Source organism: Erpetoichthys calabaricus, chromosome 3 (assembly GCF_900747795.2).
Source record: "Erpetoichthys calabaricus chromosome 3, fErpCal1.3, whole genome shotgun sequence".
NCBI lineage: Eukaryota > Metazoa > Chordata > Cladistia > Polypteriformes > Polypteridae > Erpetoichthys > Erpetoichthys calabaricus.
In genome coordinates, this window is record NC_041396.2 from 298,299,014 (window position 1) to 298,321,196 (window position 22,183).

The 22,183-nt window shown below is 44.1% G+C and overlaps 1 protein-coding gene across 1 annotated transcript in view; it reads right to left on the reverse strand.

Moving 5' to 3' along the window:
• Positions 1–21,322, reverse strand: part of pfkmb (phosphofructokinase, muscle b) — a 63,658-nt gene extending 42,336 nt beyond the window's left edge. The window contains 4 exon segments of the mRNA XM_051925111.1: positions 1,603–1,680; positions 1,770–1,843; positions 17,979–18,080; positions 21,156–21,322. Coding sequence (XP_051781071.1) covers positions 1,603–1,680; positions 1,770–1,843; positions 17,979–18,080; positions 21,156–21,291 — 390 coding nt within the window. The 5' untranslated portion in view covers positions 21,292–21,322.
• Positions 21,323–22,183: the final 861 nt, after the last annotated feature.

Below are 22,183 nucleotides of genomic sequence, written 5' to 3' on the forward strand. Positions count from 1 at the left end.
GTCTTGGCCTCTTTATCTTTGATAATCTCCTTTGTGTGTCCTCAGCAGTCTGTTTGGCTCCTTATCTTGTAGGATGAAGTGCCATCCATGGAGTTTGGAGCTCATTTACTGAACTCGAGCAGATCAGATGTTTCTTTGCACCTCAGAATTCATTGTGCCATCAGCAGCTCCGTCATCATTGAAGAGAAGTGTGCCAGGACCTGTGCCAGCCATTCATGCCAAAGCCATAACACCCCCAGCACCGCCATGTGTAACAGATGAGGTGATCTGCTTTGGGCGGCTCCTTCTTGTCGACTCCACACTTTGTTCTCGCTATCACCTTGATGAGGTTCATCTTTGTCTCGTTTGTCCACAAGACCTTTTTTTCCCAGAATTCTGCAGGCTCTTTGAAGTCCTTTTTCCCAAACTGTAATCTGCCATCCGTGTTTGTGGTCTTCATCTTGCAGTGTGTCCCCCTCTGTGTTTCTGCTGATAGTCGTCTCTGACACACACACACATCGGCCCCCTGAAGACTGTGTATGATCTGTTAGACAGGCGTTGGGGGCTTTTTCTTGACCACAGTGAGGATTCTCCTATCGTCAGCAGTGGAGGTCTTCCTCGGCCCACCAGACTCTTTGTGATGACTGAGCCCACCAGTGTGTTCTTTCTTCTTCATGATATTCCAGATATCTGATTTCGGTCACCCTAAGGCCCCACTGACGTCTCTGATGGTTTTTTTTCAGCCCCCTAATGGCTTTTTTATCTTTCATTGATACAACTGCTGTCCTCATGTTTGAACAATGGCAGCTACAGACTCCAAAGGGGAGAAGCAAACCGAGGGGTCTGATGAAGCCATGAAGCTCACCTGAAGAGTTATAAACACCTATGATGGCAATTGGCCCAAACATTATGGTGCCCTGAAATGGGGGGACCGTGTAGAAAAAGTGCTGTCATTGCTATATGGTGGGGCCGAAATTAAACCAAATCCCCTTAAATGAAATTCTGCAGTGGGCACTTTAATCACGACGTCTGAATTGTTTGATTTGGAATTTTAAATTGTGGAGCAGAGGAGGAAATCACAGAGAAATGTGTCTTTGTGCCAGACATTATGGAGGACACTGCGGTGGGTTGGCACCCTGCCCGGGATTGGTTCCTGCCTTGTGCCCCGTGTTGGCTGGGATTGGCTCCAGCAGACCCCCGTGACCCTGTGTTCAGATTCAGCGGGTTGGAAAATGGATGGATGGATGGATTATGGAGGACAGTGTCATTCAAGTCAGACATCATGGCAACAGAGAGTGGTGATTAAGTGTGCATTGATTTAATTTTTTGTACGTTGTTTATGCTGACTTAATTTAATTTGTTTTTCTTTTCTAATAACATTTTTGGACATCCTGTAAAGCATTTTTGAGCTCCATTCCCCGAGTATGAAAATGTGCTACAGCAATAAATGATGCTGTTGTCCACTGGACACTTCAGATGGGGACCCTATACAGTGACAAAGCCAAACACTGCACCCCCACCACCATAAGGTGGAGCTTTACTGTCTAACAATATTTATTTGGGGTGAGAATGCTGAAGGGCGAGGGGCCCTGGCAAGGCAGCAAGTCAGGGGGTCTCACTTACCAGCTGCAGCATCATGGACACGCTCTCCCAGGAGGCCTCCCGGATGTTGTTTCCTCCATCCACCAATCCTTGGTATCCCTGTCACGTGATAGGAAATGTCAAGACAACAGCATCACCATCATGTGAAACCTTTGATGGAATCCACCACCTCCCACAATGCCACTGACCTCATATACAAAGAAGACCCGGGCCCCCGTGTAAATGCCAACTCGGACCACCGCTCTCACTGCCGCATTCATCCCTGAACAAGAGAAAGAGAGAGAGACGGGGCTCAAGCATTTAGACTCCTAGAGTTGTTACTTTCACATGCCTACACAGTATGGGCGCTGTCGGGGGGTATGGGCGATCCAAGAATTAAGAAGAAGGTTAAAGGTCACAGCAACGATGCGTGGAGCCGAGACGTGAGTAGTGAAGGGAGCGCAGCAGGAGAAGAAGTTGGAGGTGGCAGAGATGAGAATGCGTATGCAGCTCGCACCAAAAAGGACAGAATAAGAAACGAGAGGATACCGAGGTACAACAAAAGTGTGAGAGGTAGCGAGGAAAGTGCAAGAAAGTAGGGGGATGAGGTGTGGACTTGTGAGAAGGAGAGACAATGAATATGTAGGCAAAAAGACTGATGGAAATGGAAGTTCAGGGGAAGGGAAAGCGAGGGAGGCCAAAGCAGAGGGGGATGGATACAAGAAAAGATAATCTGACGGAAAAGGGTCCGAGAGGCGCAGGACCGAGCTGAATGGAGAAGGCCCATCGGGTTCATCGAGCCCAAACAGACGTGCAAAGAGAAGACGTGATCAAAAATTACGGATAATGCTGCTGCTGCTGCTGAGCGCCACCCAACGGAAAGGCGGGGATCCTCAATGTGGGAAGCTGCGCATCAAACCTTAGTAAGAGTGTGTGACAAGTTTCGACTCGTTTCGACTCGCAGTTAGTCGGTGGTGAGCTATGGCTGAGAGAAGGTGTGTTTTAAAGTGGGATCACGAAACAACACATTAATATGAAATTTTTGTTTCAAACGGCAAAATAAATTGTCAAGAAACACCCAAAATGTTAAAATGAGTTTATGGTGATGGTGCGGTGACCGTGATGACAGTTTACAAATATTTCGGAGATTAATGTGTTTATTTCTAGTAGGATTGACTACTGCAGTGCGGCGTTCACTGGATGTTCAAACTGTTCTTTATACAGCTGCCAGCTAATCCAAAATGCTGCTGCAAGAAGTATTACATGAACAAGAAAATACAAACACATAACCCCAGTCCTCAAGTCCTTACACTCACTCTTGGTTAAGTTTAGGGCAGATTTCAAAATCCACCTTTTAACATATAAAGCATTACATGGCCGAGGTCTAGCTTACTTGTCTGAACTTATCATGACTTACAAACCTGAGCGCACATTAAGATCTCAAGATGCTGGTCTGCTTATGACTCCCAGGATTAATAAAATAACAATGGGAGGTTGAGCTTCTAGTTACAGGACCCCCTAAACTGTGGACTGGTCTGCCTGCTACTATAAGAGATGTCCCTTCAGTCTCAGCTTTCAAATCCCAGCTGAAGACTCGCAACTTCAGTTTAGCACACCCTGACTAGAGCTGCTGATTAACTGTGCAGACTGCATCTCTGTTGTCTGTAATTAGCTCTAAAACATAAGGAATGTGACAGTTAGAATTTGTTACTAACCCTCCTCACCTGTTCTGTGTCTCTTCTCGGTACTCAAATGTGGCACTTGGTGCCACTGCCCACCTGCCAAGATGTCTGCCTGCCATCTCTAATGGAGGAAAACACTAGAATCATCAGGTAGAGGGGTCCTTTCATCATACTGGCCCAGCGCTGACTAAGCTGTGGAATGGCTTTGGTTTCGGGGGGTATGGGGGGGGGGTTGTTCGGGGTTTGGGGGGTACATGGGTTCGTATGGTGGCTTGATTGCTGAGGTGTCCAGGACTCTCTGAACAAATCCAAATCCTATTATGGGACATTATCTACTGTTGAATTCTGCTCTGTACTTGTAATATTTCTATTACACTATTATATTGTATTGAGGATGACTTGTGTTCTGTTCTGTGTATTGTGTTGTATTGACCCCCCCCCCCCCTTTTATTTTTTTGACACCCATTGCACACCCAACCTACCTGGAAAGGGGTCTCTCTTTGAACTGCCCTTTCCCGAGGTTTGTTCCATTTTGTTCCCTAAAGTTTTTTTTGGGAGTCTTCTTAGAGAGTCAAGGCTGGGGGGCTGTCAAAAAGCAGGGCCTGTTAAAGCCCATTGCAGCACACCTTGTGTGATTTTGGGCTACACAAAAATAAATTGTATTGTATTGCACGGTTCAAGTGATTTCGTATTGGTAGTGAATCGCTCGAAGATCAGGACATCCTTCAACATCATAAAGTAAGCGAAATGATTCGATTACACAGGCGACTGACTATTAGGGAAAGTTCTGAGGATCCGAACAACTCTTATGGTTCAGTTGAACAACATGTTAACAACGGATTTGAACAAGAGGCGAGCGAGTGCAAAATTTGTTCCATGCATTTTGACGGTCGAATGTTTCTGTCAAATAAAAAACATCCCAGTGTGTCCTCATCCACCTTATTTACCGGGCCTGGCACCTTGTGACTTCTGACTCTTCCCCAAAGTCAAAATGACAAGGAAAGGCCAACATTTGGAATCGATTCAGAATATCGAGGCAGCCATGACAGCATAAGTAAAGACACTCATAAAAGAGAACAACTTCAGAACGTAGTAAGAATGACGGGATAATAAGTGTGTGTTCGAAGTGAGGGAGGAGTATTTTGAGTGGGATTAATGGCTCTGTGTCCTTTACTGTAAAAAATTTTTTATTTTATTTAAACATTCATCATATTTTTTGATCACACCTTGTACAGTATGGTTGGCATGATGGCCCAGTGCTTAGCTTTTCTGCTTCACAGAGTGTAGGACTCGGGTTCAAATCCCAGCTCAGTCCCTGCCCTCTCATCACGTCCGCAGCAGTTGTTGTTATAACTCTTTAGACCTTTCAGTGGCTCTAATGTGGTTAAGAGTTGCGTAAATAACCGAGATTGAAAAGGAAAAGACAGAGGAGAGGCCAGCGAGGAAAACATATCTGTCTATCAGTATATAGCGCCTTTCACATTTGCATTCATGTGCCCTGGACTGAAAGGACGAGTGTGTCCAACATAAACACACACACAGCAGTGCAAAATTAAGCGTAGATGGAATTTAAATTTTTTTTTTCTCTCGGAAAGTTTTCTTCCAGGTTTTTGGGAAAGGGATGCATCACTGGAGAAGGGGTGTGGAAACAGTGGGCAGGGGACTTCAGGTGGGATGACCGACATTTTGTATCAATTAGAATGGAATTACGTAATTTAATACGTTCTAATTTTTTATGGTGCTCGAGTGTCTCGGAGATGCGTTACATGCAAGTGAAGGTCTCACTGAACTACACATGATGAGAGCACTAGAACATGCAACAGAGATAAGACTGTGCCCCCTCCATAACCAGTCTATCTAAAATATAGTGCCTTTCACATCTCTCTCTCTCTCTCTCTCTCTCTCTCTCTCTCTATCTATATATATCTATGATGATGTTGTCCTGTTTGCTTCATCAGGCCGTGATCTTCAGCTCTCTCTGGATCGGTTCGCAGCCGAGTGTGAAGCGGCTGGGATGAGAATCAGCACCTCCAAATCCGAGACCATGGTCCTCAGCCGGAAAAGGGTGGAGTGCCCTCTCAGGGTTGGTAGCGAGATCCTGCCTCAAGTGGAGGAGTTCAAGTATCTCGGGGTCTTGTTCACAAGTGAGGGAAGAATGGAGCGTGAGATCAACAGGCGGATCGATGCGGCGTCTGCAGTAATGCGGGCTCTGAATTGGTCCGTCGTGGTGAAAAAGGAGCTGAGCTGTAAGGCAAAGCTCTCAATTTACCGGTCGATCTATGTTCCTACCCTCACCTGTGGTCATGAGCTATGGGTAGTGACCGAAAGAATGAGATCGCGAATACAAGCGGCTGAAATGAGTTTCCTCCGCAGGGTGTCTGGGCTCTCCCTTAAAGATAGGGTGAGAAGCTCAGTCATCTGGGAGGGGCTCAGAGTAGAGCCGCTGCTCCTCTGCATCGAGAGGAGTCAGATGAGGTGGCTCGGGCATCTGATCAGGATGCCTCCTGGACGCCTCCCTGGTGAGGTGTTCCGGGCACGTCTAACCGGGAGGAGGCCCCGGGAAAGACCCAGGACACGTTGGAGGGACTATGTCTCCTGGCTGGCCTGGGAACACCTTGAGATTCTCCCGGAAGAGCTAGAAGAAGTGGCCGGGGAGAGGGAAGTCTGGGCATCTCTGCTCAAGCTGCTGCCCCCGCGACCCGACCTCCGATAAGCGGAAGAGCATGGATGGATGGATGGATGGATATATATTATATATATATATAAATCTAAATATATATATATATATATATATATATATATATATATATATATATATATATAATGTGTGTGCTTTTCATATCTATATATCTATCTTTTGTTTAACACCTTTCATGTCTGTTAATTAGTACCTTCCCTCTCTATCAATCTACCTATTATATAGTGCCTTTTCCATTCATCTAAAATAGGGCCTTTAGTTTTTATCTGTCTATTTTATAGTGACTTTCATATCTAACTACTTATTAAATAGTGTAATTAATATCTATCAATTAATCTATTTAGTGCTGTTTAGGTCTGTACAGTGTATATGTATTATACCTTTGATGTATATGGTTTAGCACCCTTTCCATCTATTTTATAGTGCCTTTTACATCTATCTAAAATATGGTACCTTTTGTGTTTAACTGTTTGTCTGCTTTATAGTGTCTTTCATGTCTATCTTTTTATTATATAGTGACATTCATTCTGTTGGTCAATCTACTTAGTGCCTATTCTGTCTGTCATTCTACGATTATACATTGCCTTTTCCATCTATTGGCCTAAAATATAGTAGCATTCATGGTTATGTCTTTATCCATTTTATAGTGCCTTTCATGTCTATCCATTAATTATATACTGCCTTTCATGTCTATCCATCTATCTATCATACAGTGCCTTTCATGCCTGTCTCTCTATTATATAGTGCCCTTCAAATCTATGCCTCTATCTGTCAAATAGGCAGACATAAAGGGCACCATTTATCATACAGTGTGTTTTCCATCTATCGATTGTATAGTGCCTTTTATATGTATCTGTTATTTCGATTTGTCTATCCATACTCGATCCAGTCTTGTTTATTATGGCACCAAAGAGTGGTGTCGTGTTGTACGTTGGTTGGACAGAAAAGTACGAACTTTATGGTGCATCATAAAGTGATCATTATTGCTACACAGAACATATAGCTATGAAAGGTGCTATATAAGATACATTTGAAATTTGCTGCATAAGAAAGGTATAAAAGGTACTGTACAATAAATGACAGATATCAAAGACTGTACAAAGGGGCATATAAATATACTGCTCAAAAAAATTAAAAGCACCACTTATTAATCCGAGTATAGCATCAAGTCAATGAAACTTGTGGGCTGTTGATCTGGTCAGTTAAGTAGCAGAGGGGCTTGTTCATCAGTTTCAGCTGCTTTGGTGCACTAGAGGGGCCACAATGAGATGACCCCCCAAAACAGGAATGAATGGTTTAACAGGTGGAGGGAGGCCACTGACATTTTTCCCTCCTTGTCTGTTTTGTCACTCGTTTTGCATTTGGCTACAGTCAGTGTCACTACTGGTAGCATGAGGCCATACCTGGACCCTACAGAGCTGGCACAGGTAGTCCAACTTCTCCAGGATGGCATCAACATCAATACGTGGCATTGCCAGAAGGTTTTTTGTGTCTCCCAGCACAGTCTCAAGGGCATGGAGGAGATTCCAGGAGACAGACAGGCAGTTACTCCAGGAGAGCTGGACAGGGCCCCTCGTAGAAGGTCCGTAACCCATCAGCAGGACCCACCGGCATCTGCTCCTTTGGCCAAGAAGAAACAGGATGAGCACTGGCAGAGCCTACAAAATGACCTCCAACAGGCAGGCAGGCCACTGGTGTAAATGTCTCTGACCATACAATCAGAAATAGACTTCATGAGGGTGGTCTGAGGGCCCGATGTCCTCTAGTTGGCACCATTGAGCTCGATTGGCATTTGCCATAGAATAGCAGAATTGGCAGGTCCACCACTGGCGGGAACCCTGTGCTTTTCACAGATGAGAGTAGGTTCACCCTGAGCACATGTGACAGACGTGAAAGGGTCTGGAGAAGCCGTGGAGAACGTTATGCTGCCTATGACATCGTTCAGCATGACCTGTTTAGTGGTCTGGGGAGGGGGAGGCATATTCATGGAGGGACACACAGACCTCTACAGGCTGGACAATGGCACCTTGACTGCCATTAGGTATCATGATGAAATCCTTGGACCAACTGTCAGACCCTATGCACCTCTGGGTGGGACATTATATTCTGGTTTATCTGACGCCTCAGACTGTCCAGGAGCTCAGTGTTACCCTGGTCGAGATCTGGGAGGAGATCCCTCAGGACATCATCCATTGTCTTCATTAGGACGTTGTCAGGCATGGGTGTTTCGGCATACAAACTACAGAGTATGATTTGGAGTTGCTGCCCAGTGGCGTAGCTAGGGGTGGGCGGAGGGGGCGGTCCACCCCGGGCGGCACATTTTTGGGGGCGGCATTATTGGCCGAAAGGCTCAGAACACTTCACGTGTAAGCAGCAGGGTTCAGAAAAATATCACTCATGAATGTAAAAAGTCAAATTCTCTGATTTTTCATCCACAAATGCTTCAAAAATCATTTTCAGACGGTCCTTCTGTGACGGCATCAGTTGATATTTATGAGGCAATAACAAAAATAAACAGAAACATTACACCGATAAGAGTTTCTAGGAAGATAAACAACTAATTCACAATGTATAATTTTGTTTCGTTAACAATCCGAATGCGTTCTTGCTCATCCCCACCTATCGCTTGTACACTACACCGGTTCTGGTTTTCGCAGCCTAATTATATTAAACTAATAATCAGAACACGGCTTATCAGTGCGTCTCTACTATATTCTTGTCTAGTTGATGGTTATAAATAATTATATGTGAAAAAATATTGCTGTTTCTCTATATATAAATAAATATATGCAAAATGTATCTTAATTTTTCTCCATACGTCATTTTAATTTTCTATTTAACTCTTTGAGGGCTGCATATTTTTTCCAAAAAACTCAGTATTCTGAAAAGCACACAAAGCAATGGTTTCACACATAAATCAACATAAAATGTCTGTTGCTATGTGCCATGGCTGCTGTTGGCGCATGTTCGGCATCTCTGGTGGCACTAGTTGCTTGGGGGCACCTCGATTGTCAGCAGGAACGCACGGTGGGCCGGATGCCTGGCTGTCTTCACACAGTAAGTGGGTGGCGGTCACAATGTGATGCAATATGATTTGTACCTCTTCTCATCATAAGTGGTGGACCTCCGAGGTGAAAGCTGCTGTAGGCGCATCAGCTACATAAAAGTGTTCAGCACCACAATCAGCTGTGGACCTATCAGATGATGCTGGTACCTCACTTTCGTTTTTGATATCCATCTCCAAATCACTTGCATCAAACTTGGAGTCCGACAAGTCAGAGTCCTAGTCAACGAAATTACGTAAAATGTCCATGGAGTATTTTGCTTTGCACATCTGCTTTGGTCTCTCGCCAGATGTCGGTGCCAATTTAGAGGTTGTTTGCTCTTCACTACTCATGCACGCACAGGTTAAATCAACAAAGCTATGTAACTTTCCTTCTAGCAAAGAGAGTCAAACTAAAACGTAATGGTGAGTTTTGTTGCAGTTTACAGCTGATTACCGTCCTATAACCCTGAATTTTGACAAAAGTCGACATCAGCCCTGAAAGAGTTAAATAGGTTAACATATTCAGATACGTTGGAGGGCGGCAAATTGAAGCCCCGCCCTGAGTGGAGTGAACTCCAGCTACGCTACTGTTACTGCATTGACATTTCGGCCAAATGGACTCACCTGCCTGCCTGCCGCATTTTGTTCCCTTTGATTTTCGGGGGGTGTCTTTGAGTTCAGCCCCCATGTCGGTTCATCATTTTAATTTTCTATCCTTTTGTTCCTCACACATCACCATATCAGTCCATAACAGTACTGATAGCCAGCAGGATTTTCATTCCCATTGAGATCTGATGTGTTTTCAAAGTGTTCCTTTAATTTTTTTGAGCAGTTTATATATGAAAGGCGCTATATAATTGATAGATAGATCTTATTTCATTGACCCCCAGGGAAAGGCACTGCTCCAGCAGTAACACAGACAGACAGATGTGAGGTGCACATCCGGTAGTCAAATTTGTGTTTTCATTCATTCATTTTGTGTTATTTTTTCCCCCTGTTCTGTTGGTGATGTCACCATGGTCTCTTTTTTGATGGCACAGGATGTCACCATTTTATGGAATTTTTTGATGTACACCACCATATTGTTTGTAGTGATGTCACCATCACAGCTGTAAGCAGGTGGCAGCAACTCGTCCCAAAGGACTAATGAGAACTGCAAAAAGTGAGTCGAGGGTCCTGCACCAAGGAAAGGAACTTGGAACAGGCAGAGGTTCAGTCGCAATTGAGGATGTTGTCCCATGAGGTGGCCATCATGCCATCCACTCGCCACGATCCTGCTGATGGCGTGCAACTGACACCTTTGGCTTCCTTTACAGTTTCTCTCCAGGATAGACCCCCATTTTGAAGGGGTACTATGGGCTGTCTGGCTGTCTTCCTTAATCGCCTCTTGCTCACAATGTACAGTGTGATGTTGTCCAAATAAAGCTTCAGGGGGGGCAGCGGCACTGTTTGTTCACGCACTGCTTTTATATAGACAGAGGCTTTGGAAGTAATCAACAAAACTGGGGACACCTGCAGGAATTGTTAGCAAGGCTTCATTCTCTTCCATCGATGCAGAAAAGCCTTCAAAAGTTGGTAACCCAACACTTGTTTCTTTGAAAACGCCATTTTGAAGGACCAAAAATTACCCAACTTTTAAAATTTTAGTAACCTAAACCTTCATTTTTTGAAAGTTTACCACTTTCTACCATTTCAGGTAATTCGTGACATGAATAAAATTGAAATTAAAACTGAACACGGGGGGTTTTGGTGGAAACTTTCAGGGAGGGTATGGTGGGCTCGGTGACACTTTATAATGCAGTGAACACTCAGTGTGTGTGTTACACTAAAAAGAACCTGACAGCTACTGTACATTAGGTGAAGACCACAATCTGTGTACAGCTCTGTGAAAAAGTAACGACACCCCACCTAAACGGTTGAGTTCTCCGATATATTTGAGCAGGAGCGCGGTGGACCTTCATGGAAACTGTGCCTATGGATACTTGAATACAAATACAAGGAAAATGTGCATTTTCAATCCCTTTTTCAAGTACGATATCAATAGATTGAATGGCCTGGGTAGGGGGAGTAAGCCCACCCTTGGCCTCAGAAGCTGCTGTTGTCTCCTTTAACATTACAATACGATATATTTTTGTATAGCCCAAAAATCACACAAGAAGTGCCGCAATGAGCTTTAACAGGCCCTGCCTTTTGACAGCCCCCCAGCCTTGACTCTCTAAGAAGACTCCCAAAAAAAAAAACCCTTGTAAGTAGAAATAATGGAGGAAACCTCTGGAAAGGAAATTGAAGGAGAGACCCCTTTCCAAGTAGGTTGGGCGTGCAGTGGGTGTCAAAAAGAAAGGGGGGTCAAATACAACACAATACACAGCCATGACAACCTCACTGACTGACTTTTGCTTGGAGGCTCCGCCCCACTCATTAATATTAATGAGTTACCTTAGAGTGGCAAAACTGTAAGTTGCAGATTACTGTAATTTTATCCACTAGATGGCAGCAGAATACCATCCTGAGAGTTACTTGGGCTTTACACCGTAAAAGCAGATCATTACACGCCACCCTGACTCGGGCTTAACCGTAATTACATAGAATTCCAAACCCGAGTCACACTAGCCAAGGAGGTAAAGTGATGAAGTACGAGAAACAATAAGACAAGAAGTTGATAAACCACACACAAGAAAAAAGAAGTAATGAGGCATCTGAGCAGCGGACAACCACCATGGCTCACAGGCATGCAAGACAAAGGCCAGGATGCACAAAGCACAGCGACAATCGAGATGATAGCCACGCAGTCGAAATTTCTGACCACATGCAAGCATTGCGGTTGGATCCTTACATTGATGTTTCTTTGAAGACCACTACTTAGTAAACGTGGCCAGTAGGGGGCGTTGCAGTACTAGGTTCAAACACCAACATTTATGTTATAAAACTACACTGACTGTTCTCTCTCTATGTCTAATAGAACACAATACCACAAATGTTATCCTCCCTCTTTTCTCTTCTCCACTTCTCCCTGACGAGTGTTGTCCAGCTCCTCTCCCGACTCCGACTCGACTCAACTCTACTGAAGCAGAGCGGCTTCCTTTATCCAGGACCCGTGTGTGGCTTCCGGTGCCATGACACTGTCCCTCGGAATTCACTTCCGGGGTAGGCAGAAGTCCCATGAAACAGCGACCATTAATACCTTCAGAAACCCACTCACCACGGCACCCAAGGCAACCTAACAAGGCTGCCCCACGGGACTACAGCTCCCAGCATGCCTTGTGGGTATCCGTAGAGGTACAGTAACCCAGAGAACGCTGCCATCTAACATTTCGGAGGAGTAAATAACTCAAGGTTAGTTGCTTCCCCCTGTAATTCTATTGTACTGGCATCGCAGCCGGTTAAGGATCCTTTATGAAGACCTTTCGGGATGTCAGCATATCCATTCCTTTCCACCACCTGGCTGAGGCAGGGACCCCCTGACATAATTGGTGGGTAAGGAATTTTGAACCAGCCCAGCCAGTTACATCAGCAACACGATGAATGTCAAGTTGTATTTTTTTAATGTTGGAAGCAAAAAATTCCGTTGCTGAAATGGAAAAGGTCTTCCTGCTCTAGATGAGCCCCCACAAGTACTTAAATACACAAGGACTTCTATGGGCACTAAACTTAGACAACATAAGAAGTGGCAACAGCTCCTTGTGTTTAACTTATTTGTCATTTGCATTTTATTTTAGGACTGGGGGTCCGCATGTTTCACGAGTGACTCAGTATTTTGTTGCCAAAGCGCAATGGTGATTCGCGATCTGATGTTTGGAAACTTCAGCACAGACGTTAAATCTCCATCATGAAGTCCAATTAGCCACAAACTTCCTAGTCCAGCAGCTAAGAATGTCACAGGAATCTTCACAGTTTGCAAGAAAAAGTATGTGAAGCCTTTGGAATTCACCCGGATTGGACTTCCCTGGATTTCTACCAAAAATGTGGTCTGATCTTCAAGCAAGTCACAGCTCTGAGTAAACTCAACCTGACTAAACAAAGGACATGCACACTGTTGGGACTTCTCAGGTCTTTATGGAGGACGTGGAGTCGTCACTCACAGGAAGTGACCCTTTGGAATTATGGCTTCTCATCGGACAAAGGCATCTCAATGAAGGAGAGGAGACAGGTGCCTCACCCTGTAAATGAAAGCACGCTCAGCCTGGAGTGCTGACAAATCTCATCTCCTCAAGGAAGGCCGCTTAGTGTGGCCCATATCTCCATCCAAACATCCGTCACTGGACCCTAGAAGAGATGCATGAAAGAGAAGCACGAAGCTGGAAATCACTGTAAAGGCTTTGCTGCAGACCTGAGTCTTCATCGATTCACAGTCAGACGAATGGAGACAAATTCACAACTGTATGAGCTACCCTACCGAGGAGTGGATGTCCTGCGAAGGTCACTCCAGAAACCCAAAGGATAAGGCTGAAAGAGGGGCAAAAGAACCCGAGGGTAGCAGCAAAAGACCCCCAGAAAAGCCAACAGAGTGTGACAGTCCGACTTCACGTGTCCACCATTGGAACAACACTGAACAAGAATGGCGTTCATGGAAAGAGACCAGGAAGGAAGTCACTGCTGTCAGAACAAAATAAAATATTGTAGCACCCCAGTTTGCTGAAGACTTTTGAGAAAACGTTCTGCAGACCGATCAGAGAAAAGCTGAACTTTATTGGGAATGCACAATATTATGTTTGGAGGAAAAAGGAGCACCGGACACCAACCCCAAAACATCATCCCAACTATGAAGCAATGTGGATGGAGCATCCTGGTTTGAACCTGCCCTGCTGCCTCAGAACCTCTGAATGCCTTGAGAACATTGACGTTTCATTTGGAATCCATGCAGAAATCTTGGGAATTCCAAGTCTTACTAACTTTTCATTAGGAATCCAAGCAGAAATTTTGGGAATTCCAAAGGGGTAACTAACTTTTTACTAGAATTCCATACATAAATCTTGGGAATTCCAAAGGGCTCACTAACTTTTCATTAGGAATCCATTCAGAAATCTTGGGAATTCCAAAGGGCTCACTAACTTTTTATTAGAAATCCAACAGAACTTTTGGGAATTCCAAATGGCTCAGTAACTTTTCATTAGGAATCCATTCAGAAATCTTGGGAATTTCAAAGGGCTCTCTATCTACTTACTAGGAATCCAAACAAAAATCCTGGGAATTCCAAAGGCCTCATTACATTTTTATTAGGAATCCATTCAGAAATTTCGGGAAATCCAAATGGCTCACTAACTTTTCATTAGAAATCCAAGCAGAAATTTTGGGAATTCCAAAGGGGTAACTAACTTTTTACTAGAATTCCATACATAAATCTTGGGAATTTCAAAGGGCTCTCTATCTACTTACTAGGAATCCACACAGAAATCCTGGGAATTCCAAAGGGCTCACTAACTTTTCATTAGGAATCCATTTAGAAATCTTGGGAATTTCAAAGGGCACTTTATCTACTTACTAGGAATCCACACAGAAATCCTAATCCTGGGAATTCCAAAGGCCTCACTAACTTTTCATTAGGAATCCATGCATAAATTTTGGGAATTCTAAAGGGCTCACTAACTTTTTCTTACAACTGTTCCTCACTTGAGTTGGAATCTTCTGTCTAGAAAAGCAATGTCCGACACTTCATATTGTACAACATTGTACTGATATGTGCCATTACAGTCTATACCAGCTGTTATTTCTGAATATGACTAGGATGTGCCAGTCAAAGCCCTTTTGGAGCCTGAGGTGGGGCTGATGGATATCGCCCATCATTGTCTACAGTCGGTATTTTTATACTTCAATTTCCTTTTCTCCTCAGCAGCCATAACTTGTGCCCCTTAATTTTCATAAATGTTACCCACCACAGGTCCCAATATCTGGGGGTACTCACAGAGCAGGGCCTCCAAGTGCACAAGTGCATAAAAATGGCTGCTCCAATGTGGCATCCATCAAAACAGACTTCCAAACCGCCTCTCCAAGCAACTTTGCATCAGGGGCGCCGTGAAATGGGTTTCCATGGCCGAGCCTAAGATCACCATATACAATGTGAAATGTCTTCAACTCATGACTGTCTCACTTCCCAGCATCATTAAATTTGTGGACAATACCACTGTTACTGGACTGATCTCTGGGGGTGACGAGTCAGCGTACAGGAATTGAGGTAGTGGGCCTTGTGAAGTGGTGTCAGGACGGTAATCTCTTTCTTAACACCAGCAAAACGAAAACGAAAAAAGATGACTAGTGACTCATAGAGGAAGAGAGGTCAGCAGCCAATACTGTACACTGGAGAGATGGAGGTGGAGAGAGAGGCCACATTTCAATTTCTTGGCATTAACATCTCTGAGGATCTTCACTTGGACCGAACACATCACACACATGGCAGGAAAAGCACCGGCAGCTTTTGTATTTTCTGAGAAGGCCGAGGACATTTGGCACATCAGGCAACATCCTCAGCAACTCCAATAGATGCACAACTGAGAGAATCCTCACCCACTCTGTCACAGTCTGCTGTAGGAACAGCACAGCACGGGGCAACAAGGCTTTACAGCGGCCAGTAAAATCAGCACCAAATATCATTGGAGCAGAACTCCAGCACTAGAGGACATCGATAACAGCAGAGAACTCAGGAGGGTCCGTAACATGAACTCCTCATACTGCTGCCATCAGGGGGACGATCAGTTTTTTTATTTTTAATAAATTTGCAAAAACCTCAAGTAAACTTTTTTCACGTTGTCATTATGGGGTGTTGTGTGTAGAATTCTGAGGAAAAAAATGAATTTAATCCATTTTGGAATAAGGCTGTAACATAACAAAATGTGGAAAAAGTGATGCGCTGTGAAGACTTTGTGGATGCACTGTGTGAAAGGCACTAAAGAATAGATAGATAGATAGATAGATAGATAGATAGATAGATAGATAGATAGATAGATAGATAGATAGATAGATAGATAGATAGATAGATAGATAGATAGATAGATAGATAGATAGATAGATAGATAGATAGATAGATAGATAGACGGAACTTTATTTGGCCCCCAAGGGGCAATTTAGCAAAGAAAACCTGCAGCCATCATAGCCCACCACAATCGAGTTTTGAGTTGTTGACAAAATTAAAATAGTCATGGACAATGCTGCTCTTCCCCACCAGAGGGCGCTGTCATATTAGCCACAGGCGAATGGTGGGTGGAGGTCTCTGTTGTTGTTTTGTTTTTTTTTGTTTTGTTTGGTGGGTTATAGGGAGCTTCCTGTTATTCCCAAGAATGACTCAGTTTATTGGATTCTGGGCAGGTGAGCAGGTGTCACGCTGGCATTGCTTCTAATCACATGCCTGAGTGAATGACATGTTCCTGTCAAAATGGTGGCTACCACCCACTCAGGTCACTCAAGTTCTCAGCGCAAGCCTGTGGCGGGTGAGCAGTCCGTCACGCCGAGTCTATTTCAGTCGATCCAACAGCTGGGTGCCTGGCATAGATTTGTCAAATAAACCCTCATACCAGCTAAAAGGTCAGCACGGCTAAAATTAGAGGCAAACAGCACAAGGTCACAGCGCAGAGGCGGCCAAGAGAAACACAAACCGAGTCGAAGGCGATGGCAGGTCCACAAGAAGAAAGGTGTGTGTGTGTGTGTGGGGGGGGGGGGTTCACTATGGCCCCCAACATGAAAGCCTTGCCCATGCCCAGTCACGGTGCCCTCCCTTTGAACAGTAGAACACTCTGGATGAGAACAGGCCATTCAGCCCAACAAAGCTTGCCAGTCCTATCCACTTATTTTTTCCAAAAAAACATCAAGTCGAGTTTTGAAAGTTTCTAAAGTCTTAATGTCTGCCACACTACTTGGTCGCTTATTCCAAGTGTCTTTTGTTCATTGAGTAAAGAAAAACTTCCTAATGTTTGTGCAAAATTTCCCCTTCACAAGTTTCCAACTGTGTCCCCGTGTTCTTGATGAACTCATTTTAAAATAACAGTCTTGATCCACTGGACTAATTCCCTTCATCATTTTAAACACTTCAATCAGGTCACTTTTATTGCTTAAACTGTAAAGGCTCAGCTCTTTTCATCTTTCCTCATAACTCATCCCCTGTATCCCTGAATCAGCCTCGTCGCTCTTCTCTGGACCTTCTCTAGTGCTGTTATGTCCATTTTGTAGTCTGGAGACCCAAACCGCACCCAGGACTCCAAATGAGGCCTCACCAGTGTGTTATAAAGACCTGAGCAGAACCTCCTGTGACTTGTACTCCACACATCAAGGCGCTATATAACCTGACATTTTGTTAGCCTTCTGAATAGCTTCTGAACTCTGTCGGGAAGTCGATAGCTTGGAGTCCACTACGACTCCTAAATCCTTCTCATAAGGTGGACTCTCGATTTTCAGACCACCCGTTGTGTATTCACACCTCACTCACATTTTTACTTCCTGTGTGTAATTCTTTACATTTACTGACATTAAATTTAATCTCCCACAAATATGCCCAAGCCTGTATGCTGTCCAAGTCCTTCTATGATGATATAATGTATTCCAAATTATCTGCTAATCCACCTATCTTGGTATCATCTGCAAACTCAACCAGCTTGTTACTTATATTTCTATCTAAATCATTTCTATGTATTAAAAATAGCAGCAGCCCCAGCACTGCCCCCTGCTGGTCACCACTCTTAACATCAGCCAATTCTTGATGAGGTTCCTCACACCATCACCCTCTGCTTCCTCTGTCTGAGCCAATTCTGCACCCATCTAAAAGCATCACTTCTTTTAATTTGATGCCCAACCTTTCATGTGGCACCTTATCAAATGCTTTCTGAAACTTTTGCAGGAGTCCCAGGCCCATAGAGGCCACTGTGTTGCTGGCTGTCCACACTGTTGTAAGAGTAATCCTCCTATCGCCCATCACCTCATTGCCTTGTCAGTGAAAGGCACTATATAGCCATATACAGCGCCCACCACATCATCATAATCCCACAATTTGAAACAATAAAATGTTCCTCACCTTGTGCGTCTCCTCCAGAGGTCAGGACTGCGATGGCCCTGCCCACCCCAAGGGTGGTGGCATCCTGATGCTTCTCGCTGGGGTTCGACATGTTGGCAGCACCTGCAAGACAAAGCAGAAAGGCAGCTGAGAATGAGACGGGGCAGAGAGGAGCTGCCGGCTGCACGTTGACCACTTGCAATCTGGGAAACACACGTGGTGTGTGTGTACGTGTTCAGGGGTGGTCACACCACAAGGGTATCTGCTTTCAGGAACTAAAATTAATCCGACTGTTACACCGGCCTCCGCAAAACACACATTATGGCTGCAGTGCCAGTTTAGACTCTCGAATACGAACAACTCGCACCTAAATCACCACAGAAAGTGTTGCTTACTAAGTGGCACATCTTGATGCCAGTCCACAGAGGCATCTGATCAAATTGTGGCCGTCCATGGCAGCCAAACCTGCCCTTCATGCCTTTAGTGTGCCAAGCCACTTGCTGGCAGATCCATTTTACAGGTCAGTAAGCGATTCTCACAGCAAAGTGATGGAATCTGCTGGCCATTGGGAATTGGGCAGTGCTGTGAAAAAGTGTCCACCCCCACCCCAACTCCCTTTTTATTGTGTTTGTCACAATAAATGGCTTCAGATCTTTCAACAAAGCATTAAACAAAAGGAACAGAGTAAACATTTACAGCCGCGTGAAAAAGTAAGTGCATCCTATGAAACGTTTTCCAACATACGGCATGTGGACATATTGAGATCTGATCCTCATTTAAATAGGATATTAAGATAAAGGTGAACAAAAAACTCTGCAATAACAACAATGAATTGACATACATTTATATCTGTGGAAAAAGTCCACCCCATGTCAAAAAAATCTGGCTCTAAACATCCGGCAATGCCCCCTCAAATTTGTGTTTCACCATCTTGCAGTCTTTGACAAGTCTTCAACTGGTTGCCAGTTTCTCCCGCACCTCCACGCAGAATTCTTTGAGCTGTGTGATGTTTTGATGAGGGTCTTGTGTGAATAACTCATTTCAACACCGAACGTTGTCATTTGTAACCTTCTCACAGAGGCTCTTAGAGGGGCTAGGACCACCAGTAAACAGTGAAAAATCCAAAATTTGATCAGCAACCTCAAAATAGTATAAAAACGACACTCCACATGTCGATATTACCGGTCCCCCCCCCCCCTTTTATTTTTTTTTTACTTTTTGAAAAGGAGTAACTTTAAAACCTTGTATGCCATTAAATGGTCGGCTGATGTGGCCTGCACAACTTCAAGGCCTTCTGATCATTTTTGCTGGTGACACTTGCTGGAATACTTTATCACAAGGGTATAATTTCCTGCACAAAATATGGCCCAAAAATGACAAAAATCTGGATTTCATTGGTTCAAAAACATGAGAGAACCCCAAAAATCTCAACATCTTGTGTAATTAGACACCAAGATGTACTACAAACTAGCTGTGCTACCTGTCTAAGATGACAGGTCTAAGATGGCTTGAGATCTAAGAAATCAACATAAACCTCAGCGTTAACTTATGCAGTTTTTGCAGTTGCAGCTGAAGTTAACTTATGCAGTTTTTGCAGTTGCACCATTGACTGGAATTTATTTTGTAATGCACATAGTAATAAAACTCATTGCATTTGCCATTCCAACAGATGGTGCATCACAAACATTTGTAGAAGTAAAATGTTTTACTACAATTTTATGCGTTGTGCCACCTGTTGGAATGGCACATGCAATGCATTTTATCACTAAAAATGTTTGTGATGCTGTTCAAATTAAAAATTGCAGTGAATACATCTCTGTTATATGCCACTGGTTATGTGATTCATAAACACAGTGCTAATGTGTTTGATGTGCTATCTGTTGGAATGATAAATGTAATGCATACATCTCTGCTACATGCCATTGGGTATTGGATTTGTAAAAGCAGTGCTAATGTTTGTGATGCAGCACGTGTTGGAATGATACATTCAATGTCCTTTATTACTACAAATATTTGTAATGTGCCATCTGTTGGAATGACAAATGCAATGCATCTTATTACAAATGTTTGTGGTGCTTCATCTATTGCAATGAAAAATTCAATGCACTTTATTACTACAAATGTCTGGAATGTTCCATCTGTTGGAATGAAAAATGCAATGCATTTATGCAGATATGAAAGGCATTAAATCAAAGATACTGCATTATTCTGTATATCAGATAAATAGAAATGAAAGGCACAATATAAAAGACATTGCATTATATAAGATAGTTAGGCGAGCTGATATGAAAGGCACTGTATAATAGATATGGCACTAGATTGTAAATTACATTAATTTGAAAGGCACCATATACTATATTTGGAAGCAAATATCAGATAGATATACAGATAGATATGAATGGCGCTATATATTTGGCAGCATAGATCAGATAGACAGATTGACAGAAAAGGTACTAAGGAGACCGCAAGATAGGTGGAATTACTTATGGCTACCCAATCTGATTTTATTTTTTTTAATTAAGTTTTTCTAAATATATTATTAATCATTGTTTTACAGCGAATCTCACTGCCAGTACTGTCGTGACATTTAACGGTACTTCGCATTTCAGCGACATATCCTTGTTTGAATATAATGCGGTAAAAGGTTCAAGTCCGCTTTGTGCAGTAAGAGCTGCTACGCATTTTACTGCATCTCCGCCACTAGGGTTTGGGGGGGTTTATGGCTCTCGTTACTCGCCATAACCCCCCCCCCCCCCCCCCCCAAGGGACAGTCGTCCGATGTTTGTTTGAATCTCTTTTATATTGTCGTAAGTCGACCTCTAGCAAGGTGGGTTATAGCCGGGTTCTCGGGTTCAGTTAAACCTGCAGATCTTAGCTTTGAAGTGAATTGAAGTTCAGTAAAGGCAGCGAAGTCACAAATCAAGAGCAGGTAGTGCAATTGTGCGGATAGCCCGGTGATGCCTCGAAATGCAGACATTTCGGCTGGGGTCTCATTTGGCCTCCAGAAGGTGGGGTGGGTCGTTGCTCACCTGACCCACAGATGTCCTTTCAGAGTGCTCATCTGAACAGGTGTCTCCCATCAGCCCCTCTAATCTCCCGTCAGTTTGAACAGCCAGTTCCACGCCCAGCACCGGCACCAGTCGGACTGCTCAGTGACTTTAAAGCAGTTCACGCGCCCCCTCTGATAAAGCCACCCACCTGCTGGCGGATCCAGAAGTGCCGGCTTCCTCCTCGAGATAAAGAGTCCCGCAAAGAAGTGGAACGCGAAACCGGCGGCGAGAGCTGCGAAAAGCACAAGGCCGACAGAGAGCGCGACCTGCCCGGGATCCCACATCAAGAGGAGCGGGTGCACGGGCGCTCTCCCATCACCCCCAAGGGTTGCCTACGTCGGCAATCCCCGCCCCTCCGGCGAAGCGCCAGCAAGTATCCCGCTAAAGGCTGCTACAGTTTCTCGTCCAAGAAGACGGCTGTCCTCTCCTGAACTCTATCAGGTGCAAAGATACTCGTCATCACGAATGAGAAGATTTTTAAAGGATTAAAGCCCAGAAAAGTCAGGAACCTTAGACGGGACGCCCGCGCAATAACACTGTTAACAGTGGATCGGTTTAGAGCCAGGGGTATTTGTGGGATTTGCCGGGATCAGGGCCTTAGCTCATTCTGTGGCTTACACACGGGGATAAAAACATGGGGTGGGGGGTTGTTGGAGGAGCTACAGTGCATATGATATACAATAAGATCCGGGGATTGCCACTAGACTCTAAAATAAGAGTGCCAAAACGGTTCTTAAGGGCGATGCCAGAAGAGAACCATTTTTGGTTCCCAAAAGAATCAGCCACAAGAAGGTTCCAGAAAGAACCAATGCGGTAAACTAGATCACAGGTGTCGAAATCCGGTCCTCGAGGGCCGCAGTGGCTGCATGTTTTTATTCTAACCACCTTCTTCATTAGTGTGTCGTTTTTACTGCTAATTAACTTCTTTCGCTTTAGTTTTAATTAACTTGACTGGGGCCCCTTAATTGTCTCTTTTTCGTTAATTGGTAGCCAAACATAAAACAAGCCACCATATGACAGAAAAAACAGAAAAAAATCAACAGATTTGGAAATGTCTGCTGTGGCAGAATGAGAGCAGCAACAAGCCATTGAATTAAATAACGGGCTTAATTAACAGCAAGAATCGGCTTCTCATTAAGAGACTGGTTGGAGTGAAATTGGTTGAAGTTTGAAATC